Raw genomic sequence first — 15,625 nt, forward strand, 5'->3', positions numbered from 1 at the left:
TACCACGGAAGTGGTGTTGTATTCTTCTCCGTGCATCCTGTCAGGAGGCATGTGATGTCAGTTTGTCCTAGAATGGGGGATATGGTGGGAGTTTCTTGGGTCAGCTGGCTCCTCTCATGAGTGTGTTCCATAAAGACAGTGGTGCAATAAGAGGAAAAACTTTTTGGTCCACCAGGACTCTGTAAGATGTGGCCTCAGGTCATGTAAACTCTTTTCCTTCCTCTGGATGATGAGCAAATGCCATATCTAGCATCACAGAACACTATTTAATTCATAAATAATACTATATTGGTGTCGAAACAGACTCCCAGACTTAGAGAACAAACTTATGGTTCGCAGGGGGGCAGGGGAGGGGGAGGGATAGATTAGGGGTTTGGGATTGACACACTGCTATATTTAAAATGGATAACCAGGGCTTCCCTGGTGGCGCAGTGGTTGAGAATCCGCCTGCCGATGCAGGAGACACGGGTTCGTGCCCCGGTCCGGGAAGATCCCACGTGCCGCGGAGCGGCTGGGCCCGTGAGCCATGGCCGCTGAGTCTGCGCGTCCGGAGCCTGTGCTCCGCAACGGGAGAGGCCACAACAGTGAGAGGCCCCCGTACCGAAAAAATAAATAAATAAATAAAAATAAAATAAAATAAAATGGATAACCAATCAGGACCTCCTGTAGAGCACAGGGAACTCTGCTCAATATTATGTAACAACCTAAATGGGAAAAGAATTTGAAAAAGAATAGATACATGTATATGTGTAACTGACTCACTTTGCTGTATACCTGAAACTAACACAACATTGTTAATCAACTATGCTCCATTATAAAATTTTTAAAAATGCTATATTTGTGTAGCTGTATATAGAGAGAGATAGAGTTTTGAAATGAAACTGTGATGCTTCCATCCATTGATTCTACTGTTGCCTCTTCCAACACACTTAATCAGAAGTATACATATAGGGACTTCCCTGGTGGACCAGCGGTTAAGACTCTGTGCTTCCAATGCAGGGGTCGCGGGTTTGATCCCTGGTTGGGGAACTAAGATCCCACATGCCGCGTGGTGTGGAAAAAAAAAAAAAAAAAAGAAGTATACATATAAATAATTGACTTAAGTTGGTGTAGAGGACTGCGGCTGAGAAAATAATAAAGCCAGGGAGAAAAATGCATACTGCAGGCCTCGTGTGGTTGCTAGAGGTGCCTGCAGTTTTGATTCTGAGACTTGGGGGGGCTCGTGCTCGGAGGACGAGATATGTTCAGTTAACAGGAGTCAAAGCATCCATCAGGGAAAGGCTCACCTGGTGTGGAGGAGAAGCAAAGTTTTTCCAGGTATAGAGGCCGAAGGGGGAGTTCTCCTGCTAATTCCCCATAAATGATCTAGACGCGGCGATCTAGCAGTCCTCAAAAAGTCTCCCAACTGTGAACACCCAGAGTTCTAGGGAGAGGTTTTCTCTACCCTTCCTTGACTCTAGGTGGTGGCATCATCTCAGAGAACCAGCCAGGAACGGCTGCAGCCCACGGGGCTACCCCACGTACCCAGCTGGACTCAGGCATACAATTTAGAAAATCCAGAGTTGTAGCTTTCTGTTGTTGGTGTGTGTTTTGTTTTGTTTCCGTTTTTAAGAACAGGGCCTCCTTGGCACATCCTGACAAGTGAAGTTTAGAGGCGTTGGTCTTTGTTTTGATTGGCTTGGGACCAGAATCTCCTTTTGAAAGTGTTTAAGAGCAGAGCTGTTTTGGTTTCTACCTCTCCTTACCTCCACCGCAGAGCCTATTCTTTTCTTGCCCAGAGAAGACTCTGAACTACCTCACAGGCCTGAGAGACAACAGCCCAGAGACACAGATCCCTAACTTGTCCATCTGTTGATTTTTTTTCAGAATTTTTCAGTTCGCCGTAGTGTACGAAATACTCTGGCAGTTTCTCACATAGTTCGAGCAGAAGCCCGGAGGAGATTTCTCTCACTTTGGAGCAGAGGCTAACTGTGGTGCTCAGCATAGCCAGGATGCCCCGTAGGCCCCGGTCCCTGCCTCTCCCCCTGTGCCCCTCAGCCACGTGGGCCACCCTGTTTTGCTCAAGTGCTCCAAGCCTACAGGTCAGGCCCCTTCCCACCTCAGGACCTTTGCACCTGTTCTCCCTCAGCTGAGGATGCCCCCCACCCCGATTTCTGCACTTCATCCAGATGTTTGGAGATCACACATTACCTCCTCAGGCACAGAAGGAATGCCTGTCTCAAATGGTTCTGCATTTGTTTGTTCAAAGCCCTTACCGTTAGAATTATACTATAAATTTGCTATGGTGTCTCCCCACTAGACTATAGTCTCCTGAAGGGCCAGGGCCTTTCTGTCTTGTTCATCAGTATCTCTAGCACCTAGAAACAGGGCCTTGCACCTTCATGGGGCTCAGCAGATATTTGGTGAGTGAATATTTAAATGAAACTTGGAACACTGGAAAGAAAAAAAATCATCCATAGGCTTACCATCCGAGCACCACCACTATTAGTATTTTGATACATTTTCATTTCAAAGGTAATTAGCCTTTTGGGGTCACTAGAACTCCTATAAGATCTAGGGGTACATGCATATAAGCACAAAGTCCCAAAATTTGACAAATAATTTCTTAATCCTGCTACCCCTGATTAAATTCTTGTTTTGTTTTGGTTTTTTTCCTGAGTACTCATGGCTGGATGCAAAACACCCACATCACCTTACTGTATTCTTTCTGCTAATTCGATTGCTGAAGAATGGCTCTTCACTTTGCATTTCTATGATTCCTTGTGAAGCTGATAATTTTTCCGTGTTTGATTAGCAAATACATGTTCTCTTTCATAAATCGTTCAAATCCTTTGACTTATCTCTTGGAGTGTCTGTTGTATGAGCTCTTTTAATAATAAAGATGTTTACTAAAATGGCACGTAGTAAAAAGAAAACAGATTAAGAACCAGCAGCCCACACTGGCAACTTCTTCTCGCTTCTTGTGGAACTCAGCTGTGGATTCATTTTCTGTTATCGAGCTTGGGTTGCCACACTTTGCACCTGGAGTAGTTTTAAAATCATTCAGGAAAGCTAACCAATAAAAAGCTACAATAAACTCTCTCCTGACTAATGAAAATAAATGCATGAATCAGAGTTTCCATTTCCTGCTGGGATAAAAGTATACCTATTGTCTGAAGATAATAAAACAAGAAAAGTTTTGGTTTTGCTGCTGTTGCCAGGCCATGGAATTCAATTCAAAGACACAAAGATAACTTTGTGAAGCAGCAGTGAAGCACCCAATTTCCTCTCTTTTCCGAGTTAGGTCATTATTTGCCTAAATTCACTGCCTTCATAGATGTGCTTCCTGCCTGGCCACTTTTGATAAATCTTGACAGATCCCAGAAATCAGATGGAATCTGAGTAGCACATTCTGGTGCTGGTTTAGGTAGAAGAAATATGGTTTCTTTTTCTTTCTTTTTTTTTTTTTTTTAATGGTACGCGGGCCTCTCACTGCTGTGGCCTCTCCCGTTGCGGAGCACAGGCTCCGGACGCGCAGGCGCAGCGGCCACAGCTCACGGGCCCAGCCGCTCCGCGGCACGTGGGATCCTCCCGGACCGGGGCACCAACCCGCATCCCCTGCATCGGCAGGCGGATTCTCAACCACTGCGCCACCAGGGAAGCCCTAGAAATATGGTTTCTTTACAGCAAAAGGACCCAGATAAATGAACATGCCAGAAAGATGTGATTTTTTTTTTTTCTCTAGCTTGTCCTGGATCTGTCAGAACCATGAAAACTGATGTTGAAATTCTTTAAATGCCAATAAAATATACATTGTAGATGATGCATTTGCTAGGAGAACATAAAAACCTAGGTTACAGGCATTTCCATCTTTATACCTAAGAGAGCAGAGTTGCCTAAATACTTGCACCCTGGTTTGTTGACTAGATTACTGTTTGGATGGGTAGACAGGATAGCAAATAGGAAAATCGTTTGCTGGTGCTAAACATTCAGGGTTTCTTGTGAAGTAAACGCAGCTTGGGTTACAAGTCTAAAACCAGACCAGCTGGGGGCATCTGGAAAACCCGAGGTCCACCTGTTCAGTTTTGGGGGCACTGGAAGTGATTTTAAAGTTTGAAGCCGAGAAAGTATGGCTGAATGCATAGGGGTCCCAGAACCCTGTGCCTTATCAACTGAGCCAGCTGAGAAATTTCCTTTAGTTATTCTCACCCAGAACTGGAATAAAGGGCTTAGTGGGAAGTTGGGATAGTGCAGCTTCTTGGTTTAATACTTTACAGATTTTTGGAACCGAATGCACCCTGAAGTGAAAAGCTGCCTTTTTTTTTTTTTTTTGCTGACCTTGTTGGACGGCTAATACTGTTTCTGGGAAATAAGAGAAACAAGCGACTCATTGTTGGCAGGAGCTGAGAGAGGCGCAAGAAGGGCGAGAGACGTGTCTGCAGCCCTTTTCCCCCCTTCATTGTATCGTGACTGAGTCCAGGCTGGACTGAGGCTGGGTTTTTCTTTTCTACCTCCGTAGACATGTGTTTTCCATCAGACAGGGCTGCGTGACACCTGACATTGGCCAGTTCACATGAGTTAAGCCATGTACGGCCCATAAACAGAGAGGAAAAGACCCGCAGCTGCACCCAGACACTCTTGCTGCTGAAATATTTTTGAAGCTTGGTGTGGCTGGGTCTGCATATCTGTCAGACACGATTTACGCCTGAATGTTTTGGCTTCTCTCTGTTGCCTATCATTACTTCCCCAAAGCCGCTGTGGCCAGAAGGGCTAGTATTGCCTGATGGCGGCACCTCTTCTCCTCGAAACCTTCCTGAATTATGAAATGTAACTCTTCAAAGTTATCTGATTTTGTCTTTTTTTTTTTTTTTTTTTTTTTAAGACTGAGGAAGAAAGCCCTATACCATTTTCTGTAAAACCAGATCACACAGGGTGTCATTGTAACATGTGATCCGTGTTGATTTCATCATTTTATAAGTAAATGAGTTAATTAGTCTGTGTTAGACCCTTTCGTGAAAGAGGGAAAAGGAAACTCCTCTTAATCCTTATCACCAAATTTAACTCAGTAAATATGTTTCGATTGCAGGACAGGGCAGTGATCGGTGGTCAGTGAAGCTGATACCAGCCATGCATTCCAGCATATTCCCCGGCCTTCCTAGGTCTGTCACAGTCCACGCCTGTGATTTGTGCTGAGTCACTTAACCTTCCAAGTTTCTTCATGTCAAAAATGAGTGAATTGGCTTAAGTCAGTGGTTTTAAATTGTGTCCCAAGGCCCCATGCCAGGGTTTCAGGGGCATGTGAGAAGAAGCTAAGCTTAGTTAGTATTCAGTCTCCAAGAGCTTGGTCTGTTCCACATATTTTAAAACTTTAATATTTTGACACAAGAGTCGGGAAACGCCTGTAGGGAAAGCACAGTGAAAGCCAGACCAAGGAAATTTAGAGAAGAGAGTCAAAAGGGCTGCCATTTAAGTGCCCACTGGCACCGGCACCGGCACAGGCCCCAGGCTTGTTGTAAATGAGCCCCTGCACATGTGGGGAGTCTCTGCCTCTTGCCTTATATCAGGCTCTGGAGAAAGATCCTGCTGCTAAAAAGAAGAATTGAGAACCCTGGTTGAAATGGACTAAGCCCCTTCCAGCCTGAACTTCTATGGTGATGCTTCAAAATAGGGTAAATACATGGCCCCAGCTGTGCTGAGTGTTGGGGGGTGGGTTTGTCAACCACTAATGAGAAAACAGAGCAAAATGCAATGGGTCCTGAACAGGGAACTGTGTTCTGGAAATAAATAAAAAGCAGCAACAAAAGTCTAGTAGTCATTAAATATTCACTTATAAGGTCAGCATTCTCAAGAGAAAGAGTTGTGTCTGTGTGTGTAGTGGGGAGGGATTTCCAGTTTATTCTGAGTTTTCTTCTTTATTACGTTTCTTTTAAATTAGAAAAAAGTCTATGCTGATCATCTTCTTACAAATGAACTGATATTTTACACCAATTTCTGACCCATAAACCCTGAAGTTTAGTTCAGGGAGAATGTGTTTAGTGCCTACTGTATTATGCATCAGCAAGTCAGGTTTGAAATGCACTAAATTATTTTTGTTCTATGTTTATAAAGAACATCCGTATCATTGGGGTTGGTTCCAAGGGGGCAGGGGGAGACTTGGCTCCTTCCTAGGTCTTATTTATAAAGAGCACAAATCCAGCCCCCAGGAAAAGTGAGAGTTCAAATCACAGGAAGAAAACACTGCAGTGTTTCTTAAAAGAGCTTCTGTTCTGTGTGTATAGCCCAACCCAGAATCCAACCGGAAAGACTTTCTGACTTTCAGACTTAACCAAGTACATGTTTACAAGTGATGCAATGCAATGTCATAAATAGTGCTTGATTTCCTTAAAAAGTTACAGAGTAAGTGCACGAGTCATATCCCTTCTCCAATTACCAAGTTGTATGGGTACAAAAGGACAGCCAGCTAGTTGTAACCCATGGAGGACACACTGAGAGCTTATCTGGGCAGCCTGACTGTCGTTCTAAATATCAAATGGTTATTTCCTATGGGCTCTGGTTCTCTCTGTAAGGAAACACATTAGCGTGGAAATAGGAAACTTGGGTTCTACTGCCATGAGTTAGCTCTGGGGACACGGACATTCACAGGCTGAGGGTGACCAGCCATCCCATTTGCCTGGGACTCTCCTGGATTTAGCCCTGAAAGTCCTGGGTCCCAGGAAACCCGTGAGTCAAACGAGGACAACTGGTCACTCACTCACTGTGACAGACCCGTTTCAGCATTTGTAGAGCAGGGACAGAGAATGGAGTGATCGTCAAGCTTCCAGTCATAACAGTCCATGATGCAGAAGAGCTTGTGTTGCCTTCTCATGGGTGTTTAGGTTTCTGGAATGTGTTTCTGATGCAATTTATATAAACGTATTAGCCCCAACGTCAAACTGAATTAAACACCTGTTCCAAATGGGAGGAGGAAGTTTCCCACACCCCAAATCAAGTGTATTACCCAAGGTGTGTACAGTATTCGAATGTGGCATATTCATCTACTTTGAGGAAACTGTAACCAGGTTTTCACAACCAGTCAGCCTCTTCAGAGCTCTTCCCACGCTCAAGGGATGATGTTAGAAGGGTTCTTTGGAGTGCTTGATGTTTTATCATAGAAGCTTGTAAAAAAAAAAAAAAAGAAAGAAAGAAAGAAACCCCAAAACTAAACTAAAAGGTTACTTTGAATATGTGGAACTGAAATTCATTTAGCAAGATTCTGTTTACCACCAGTGAAAACTGAAGTACAAATTAAACCATCTTTGAGATTTTCCTGTTGCTGATGGAGAATTTCAGCAGATATTCTGGCAGTCTCTTATAACCCTTGCTTTCCCTGCATTTTGTTTTGTGTTGGTTTTCCTGTTACTCTGTATCTTGAACAACAGTGGGTAACTAGCAAAAGGTATTTCTCTTTGCCCTCCCCAGACTCACATGTGCATCAGGGAGAAGGATTTGAAGGGAATAAAGTAATTTCTGTGTCTTTCTAGGGCTTAGGTGTGGCTTCTAGCCATTGGCAACCTGGTTGTCCTTTCCACAGTCTGCTCAGAGCCAGACCCCTGCAGGCCCGCGACAGGTTCTGTAGCTGAGCCTAATCTTGTGGTTTTGTTTTCTTCACTTGGCATTTTGTGTGTGTGTGTGTGTATGTGTGTGTATAACCATAGCCTATTTTAAAAACAAGGGAAACAAGCCCAGGACACAGAAAAGCAAGCCACTGAACCTCTCCGAGGCCAGAAAGACATTTGTCAAACATTCCAGGAGGCCCGCTGGATAACCTGATTCCCTGGCCTCCCTCCTCGTCTGCAGCTCCTGGCTTGGGGAAGCTGCCCAAACACTTTGTCTGTGAGCTGTCTCTCTCTGTTCCTGCTGCTGCAAAAGGCAAACGTTCAGGAGTGAAGCCTTTACCTTTTCCATGTCTGCTTCTTATACAACAAATGATGTGTAGGCTTAGAACTGAGTCCAGGGACCTTCCTGGCCTCAAGCCTACTTGTGGGGCTTTGTAGACGTGACCAAGCGTGTTTGCTGGAGCAGGTCAGAGGGTGCACCCCCTCTGCACACCCCATTCCCATGTTGACCATTTACTTCACCAAGGATACAATCGTTAAATCAAAAGAGTGTCCATATCTCAGATGCTGTGAAGTTTTGTTTTTCTTGGTGTTTTCTTTTATATTGAATAATAGCAGTGTAATGTTTCTGGTTACATATCTGCAGAGCTTGCTTATGTTCTATTGCCAAATACAGAAGAGAAAGCCAATTATCGAAGAAGAAAGAAAAAAAAAAGAGAAAAAGGAAAAGGAGATGAGAAGAATGAAAAACATAAATGTGGATTTCAATTTAAATTCTGACTCTCTTGGAAGGAAAAAAAAAGAAGTCTCTGCTTTAGTTTTTTTTTTTTTTTTTCTGCTTTAGTTTTGATGCATTCCTGCTTCAATGGAGAAATCTTCTGTTTGGGTTATTCCTTTCTGTGGGGACTGGCAAAAGTCTAGAACTTGACTAGGTCTTTAGCCTTTTTGAGGCATTTAGTGGCAGTCTGCCCTTAACTGGTTTGGCCTCAGATACTGCATTTGAGATACTCTGCTTGTTTTCTTTCTTTTTTTTTTTTTTTTAAAAAAAACTGAACTATTCTCTCCCTAAAATGTTATGGAATATTATCCCAAGGAGTATTTTGTTCATTGCAAGTCTAGATGTTTTCCTTCCTGTGCTCTCCTGAGGACCTCCTCTCTGTTTATCCCTGTCTTGGGCCTTTTTTGCCTCTTTGTCTTTGAGTAGCTAGAACCTCAACCATCGGTGAAGTTCATGAGATTCGGCGTAATAAAAGATTCAAAAACAGTCTAAAATGAAACAGCTAGAGGGAGGCGAGCGACAGGTTGAACCATGGGCCCCTGGCAGGCAGTCAGGCAGGACACCTGGCTTCTAGGCCCTGGACCATTTTATGATCTTGACCAAATTCACTGTTTCTCTGGGTATTGTTTCCTCACCTTCACAAGGAGACGTTGCACCAGGCAGGCTCTTAGTTTTGAGGATCTTGACTATATTTTAAGGCTTATTCATTGTTTTTCAAATAATTTGGACGTTACCTCCTTTCACTCCACCAAGAAAATATTTTGCATATTTGATGCATACATGACCGTGCTTTTGTTTTCTGTTTTTTACTTTCACATTTTTATGTTTTACATAAATAATAAATGCACACAGGAAAAACTTAAAACTGCAGAAGAGGAAAAGGAAGATCTCCTCCCATCCTTGACGCCCAGTTTCCTCTCCAGATGCACCCACTGTTGTGTATTTTTCTAGAGAGATTTGCTGTATATGTATTGATACAATATGAATTCCTACTGCCTCCATTTTTGTAGTTACAAATAGTGGCATGCTCTTACATGCATTTCTTTTCCTTGGATTTTTTTTTTCCCTCTTCTAAACATTGTCTCTTAGAGATTGTTCCATAGAAGGACCTACAGAGCTTCTTTATTCTTCGGAATAGTCACATAGAATTCCTCTGAATGAATGGATCATGCTCTCTTATTGGTGGACACTGTTTTTGGTCTTTTGCTGTTATGGACAATACTATGGTGAATATTCTCATATAGACTTCTCTGTTGGTGGGCGTGCTTTATTTTGAAAACAAAGCCACTGGCTAAGTTCTACTCTTTTCCAGTCACTACAGTTAATAGCTGGAGATGTTTAGTCTGAGTGTAGTCTGAATGGTCAAATCTAAATTAAATGGAAGAAAGCAGCATGTCCACCATGCCTCCCCCACGGATGGTCACTGTAAGGGCTGGTGTTTCAAAGGCTTGCAAGGGTGTGGTTTTGGAAGAGATCTTCTCCAAGTCTTCGACTCCCCCAGATAAGGGTGCAGACATCAATAAAAGCTGCCAGGCAGTATCTGGACAGTGTGTGGAGTGGAGTAACAGAATCCTGTGTGAGTAGACTGACAATGCTGTCTTCCCAAGTTACGGCAGATAGTTCTGATACAATTGATTTTGTCATGTCAGTAAGTACCAGACCTGAGCCAGTTTTCATATATTTCAAAGAATCTGAGTTATAAAAATTAACATAACCTCTGAACTGCTCACAAAAAAATTTAACATTTTTAAGCTTTTTCCTAACCTGGGGATTTCTGATATTTGAAATATTCAATTTACACATTTATCTTATAGACACAATTGGGCTTTTTTGTTTTTTTTTGTCTATAGCAGTTACATCAGAAAAACAGGAGCATACTTTTTCAGAAGGTTCAGAAACGACTGTGCCTGGAGATAATCACTATTCTTCCATCTAAGCTTCCGTCTCCTGGCCTGAGAGAGGTCTTATGAATTAAACCCTTCTGGACATCTGGACTTTGTCTTACTTGAATTGGTATTTAAGAGAACTTTTCCCCGATGACACAGTGTGTGTCCCATCCCTGACCCTCCCACCCAGGCCTTCAAATAGAGACTGTGATTATGCTCCAACAAGCTCTAGAAATTAAGGGCTTATTTCAGTTATTTTGGCGTTGATCACAGCTGTGCTTTTTTTTTCTGTTCTCGAACTAAGAACACAAGGAATGCCCAGCTGGTTTCAGTCATTCATTCCCATCGCTTACTGAGTTTCCCCGTGTGCCAGGGATGGTGCCAAGAAACGAGAGCTCTTGGTGGTGGGCTTGATTCAGGAAGTGAAGCCCAAACTGTTTGGGCAGAATACTCCAGTATCTTACCTTGCCTTGAGTGACTTCCCTGGGACGCAGCAGAGTTGTGGATCTGTCCAAACCTTCCTTGAGCCCTTCCTAATTGTAACCCGAGCAACCTCTGTCCCAGAGGTTTGAGTGCTTTGAGGGTCTGCTGTTTAAGTGGCGCTTCCTTGCGATCAACTGAAGGGAAACCGTGTGTAGATGGGTTGCCTCTGTTTCAGTGATCGTTCCTGGTCTTCAGTTTCAGGTGTAGCAGAGGGTGGCCAAGGACGGTGGAAAGGGCAGGTGGACGGAGTGTCGGGGGTTCAGCTGTGGCCCTGGTTCCACCTCTTTCTAAGCAGAGCACGCCCCTCACCTCCCTGGGTTTCACAAAATAAAAAGCTGGAGGACTAGATGCTTTCCAGGAATCCTTACAAAGCCTAACATTCTAGCGCTCCACAGCCAAGCATAAAAACCCACCTCATTTCTTCACACGTTCCTTGTGAGTGCCTGTGAAGGCAGGAGCTGTTTATTCAACTACAAACCCAGTGCCCAGCACACAGTGGGAATGTGGTAAAGACTTGAGTGAGTTATAAGTAAATCTAAAAAAAAGTATTTTTACCCCACCTCTACTCCCATCCAGAGGAAGTTCCTGTCATGGAATTAATTCTTCCTTAAGGAAACCAGTTCTTCTACAGAAAATCTTCAGTGTTGGTATTTTCTTTTCTTTTTTAAAATTTTACTGGCGTAGAGTTGATTTGCAATGTTGTGTTGGTTTCAGGTGTATAGCAAAGTGATTCAGTTATACATATATTCATTCTTTTTCAGATTCTTTTCCCATATAGGTTATTACAGAATATTGAGTAGAGTTCCCTGTGTTACACAGTAGGTCCTTGTTGATTCTCTATTTTATATATAGTAGTGTGTGTATGTTTATCCCAAACTCCTAATTTATGCCTCCCCCCTACGTTTCCCCTTTCATAACCATAAGTTTGTTTTCTAAGTCTGTGCGTCTGTTTCTGTTTTGTAAATAAGTTCATTTATATCATTTTAAAAAATTAGATTCCACATATGAGTGATATTATATGATATTTGTCTTTGTCTGACTTACTTCACTTAGTTTGAGAATCTCTAGGCCCATCCATATTGCTGCAAATGGCATTATTTCATTCTTTTTTATGGCTGAGTAATATTCCACTGTATATATGTACCACATCTTCTTTATCTGTTCCTCTGTCCACGGACATTTAGGTTGCTTCCCCATCTTGGCTATTGTAAATAGTGTTGCAGTGAACATTGGTGTGCACGTATCTTTTCAAGTTATGGTTTTCTTCAGATATATGGCCAGGAGTGGGATTGCTGGATGATATGGTAGTTCTATTTTTAGTTTTTTAAGGAACCTCCGTACTGTTCTGCATAGTGGTTATACCAATTTACATTCCTACCAACAGTGTAGGAGGGTTCCCTGGTACTTTCTTTCAATGTGTGTGTGTGTGTGTGTGTGTGTGTGTGTGTGTTTTCTACACATTCATATAATACATAGTTGATTAGGCTAATTTAAAATTCATCTAAGAAAGTTTAGTTATAAAATATGTTCCCTCGTAATATCCGTAACAAACTGAAGATCTGAAATATTTTCCTTTGAACTTTAAGTAAAGTATGCCAATAATTTTATCTTTTAAAGGTAGTGATACCAAATATAGCAAAAATTGAGCGTTTTTTTTCCTCAGAAATGAAGTAAGTATATAAAATTACACATTGTTGCCTTTGGCCCTGACCTTGGAGCAAATAGACTGAAAAGCATGGTTTTCTTTATTGTAGGATATTACCCAGGCAGAAGTTAAGCAAATTTGACTGGTAAACTGTTTGGAGGAAAGCTAGCACTTTTTAAGATGCATTTTTTGGTGGGGGTGTGTGGGGAGACACCAATTATAGAATTTATTAAAGGATTACAATTTTTTTTTTCTAAAGTGAAGGTACTGCATGCCAAAATTTTAAATGCAGACAAATAGAAAATCCGTAAAATGTTTCAAACACTTCTTGTGGCTTTATCCAATCACAAACGCTGTTAACATTTTTATGTAATTTCTTTCTCACAATAATTCTCACTAAATGATTCTCTAATTATTCACTAATAATTTCTCACTAAATAATTTCTTTGGGGCACCCTCTTTCAACAAAGCATGAATGGCATCCTGCTTTGTGTAGGTCCCTGATCTAGGTACTGTGTTTTACATGTCATTCGTCAATTCACTCATCCATCCTAAATATTATTTTCTACTCACCACCTATCAATGACCACATGCCCTCCTCGGCCCTGCCATAAGCATGCAGGTTATCTGAGACCGTGCGTACATACCCCCAGGTGTCCTGGTGAAATTAGCTTTTATGTTGTGTCAACTTCTGTGGAATTTACTTACGACCACTATGTTCTATGAAAGGTTTAAAATGTACTCTAGAACACAGGCAAGGTGTGAAATCAGGTTTTTAACAGGGCACAAAAGCCAAGGCTAGGTGAGTCAGGAGAGGGGCCAGTATCTGAGCCTCCATGAATTGAATTAAGGTAATAATTACTTCAACGGTAATGATTAACAGGAAAGTGCTTTGGAAGGAATCTCAGGAATCTATAGTGTAAAGCGCAAAGCATTCTGATGACCTCTTTTCGATAAGGCGCCGTGGTCCCTGGTCATTAACGCGCCTGTTCTTCCCTCCTGTAGTGATGAATCACCAGCACCAGCAGCAGATGGCACCCAGCTCCCTGAGCCAGCAGAGTCACCCTCCTCAGAACCCACCAGCAGGGCTCATGAATATTCCCAATGCGCTGACCACGCAACAGCAGCAGCAGCAGAAACTTCGGCTTCAGAGGATCCAGATGGAGAGAGAGAGGATTAGGATGCGTCAAGAGGAGCTCATGAGGCAGGTATGGCCTTCGGTGGGCCCTGGTGGAGGCTTCGTGGCCTTTGGTGGCAAGCCTAGTGGGTAGGTATCTACTTGCCATCAGAATAAATACATCTTTCTCCAGAAGCATTAAAAGCCCAAAGCACTGCTTCAGACTTCCAACATCCGTTTGCAACTGTCTTGAGGGTGAAACTTACACGAGTACCAGCGCTAGCTGTATCAGCATGGCTGCCTTTGGCTTTCACTGCTAATCACTAGAGGGAGAGAAAGAATATGTTCCAGTTATTTATTACCGTGTAATACATTATCGCCAAACTCAGTGCCTTAAAACAATAGCCATTGTATTATATCACGCCATTTCGTGGTCAGGAATTGGGGCGGGGCTCAGCTCGACTGTTCTTGTGCTGTACGTGATTCTGATTGAGGTCACTTAGCGGTGGTCGACCGGTGGGTGGGCTTGGCCTGGAGGGTCCAGGGTGGGTTTACTCAAGTGTTGTGGCACCATGGAAAGGGCTGCTGGAAGACTGAGCATAGCTAGGGCTAAAAGCTGGAGTATTTGCCCACGGCATCTCTAGCTTGGCAATCTCAGAACAGTGGGACGTATTACATAGCACCTTGGGTCTCCCCAAGAGAATGTTCTGAGAGATAGGAATTGAAAGCTGCCAGGGTCTTGGGGCCTGGCTCTGGAAACTGGCACAGAGTCAGTTCTTCCATATTCTCTTGGACAGAGCAGTCACAGCGCACCCCCCAACCCCCAATTAGAGCAGATAGCAGAGGGCGATGTGCCATGGAAGAAATGACAGAGAATCTGCAACCATCTTTGATCCACCTTGGAGCATGAGAAAGGAAGATGTTTTGCATACAGACTCTGATAGAGTGCTCTGCAAACCCCCCTGGGCTTTGATCAGGCACCTTTGTGCCACTTCCTCATTCAGTCAGTCAGTCTACAGACTGCGTCTGCGTCCTCTGTGAGGCAGGCTCAGGACCTCACTTCAAAAAATAAAGAAAATCCCTGAAGGAGGCCGCGGTTTTCTCCCTGCTTCAGTGGCTTGGTCTGTGCAAGAGCAGAATTGTCTTCTGTGTTGCTAAACAATGCAGCACATGCTTTCAGGTCTCATAAATTTGGCTGGCTGCATTTTGGGGAGGGAAGCTTCAGTTTATTGTTTTAGTTCTTCAGACTTCGCTTTATGACTCACATGAAGCAAGATACATGGGTAGCTTCCTTTCCATGTGGACGGAAATGAGTAGTTTTTTTTTTTTTTTTTTTTTTTTACGGTACGCGGGCCTCTCACTGCTGTGGCCTCTCCCGTTGCGGAGCACAGGCTCCGGACGCGCAGGCTCAGCGGCCATGGCTCACGGGCTCAGCCGCTCCGCGGCACGTGGGATCTTCCCGGACCGGGGCACGAACCCGCGTCCCCTGCATCGGCAGGCGGACTCACAACCACTGCGCCACCAGGGAAGCCCCAATGAGTAGTTTTAACAGTTCCAGAAAGCTTTCTTACAGGGGGCTGGGGGTATTAGGGTAAACACTAGTTTTTCTTTTAGTTATATCTGATACTTTCAAAAATATACATTGACTGCCATAGGTAAATAATGTATTTCTCGCCAAATAAATTCTAAAATATAAAGTATCCACACTGTGTGAAATTTAAAAAACATGATGAATTAAAAGAATTCCTTATACATAGCCTTTGAAAATGTGGGAAATGAATATGAATTGTGCTTTGTTGTTCTGTTGAGCTGTGCTCTAAATTTGAGGGATACAACTTTCTAATATAACCATTGTTGTGCTTTTTTTACCCTGAGGGTTTATGCCTGGACTTTCACGTTTATTTCGGGGTAGCATTTGTTTATGCTGTTTTTAGATATACAGTATCATGTTTCTTAGCAGGAAATGATTGTCTTATGGTTTTCTGTCTTTGGATAATAATTCTATTTGGAATAATTTATCTATTTTATAATATAGAGTAATATAGATAGTATTATAGTAGCATTTATAAGTTTTAATGTTCCCCCCCCCCCCCCCGCAAAGAATGACTTGTGTCTCAGTTTCTGCCTCATTCTGTGTTTCTC

At 43.0% G+C, this 15,625-nt stretch overlaps 1 protein-coding gene across 1 annotated transcript in view; it reads left to right on the forward strand.

Moving 5' to 3' along the window:
• Positions 1-15,625, forward strand: part of WWTR1 (WW domain containing transcription regulator 1) — a 133,855-nt gene that overhangs the window by 95,756 nt on the left and 22,474 nt on the right. The window contains exon 4 of the mRNA XM_059064201.2: positions 13,372-13,574. Within this exon, the coding sequence (XP_058920184.1) occupies positions 13,372-13,574 (203 nt within the window). The remainder of the gene's footprint in view (positions 1-13,371; positions 13,575-15,625) is intronic.

This window comes from Kogia breviceps, chromosome 5, assembly GCF_026419965.1.
Source record: "Kogia breviceps isolate mKogBre1 chromosome 5, mKogBre1 haplotype 1, whole genome shotgun sequence".
NCBI classification, from domain to species: Eukaryota; Metazoa; Chordata; class Mammalia; order Artiodactyla; family Physeteridae; genus Kogia; species Kogia breviceps.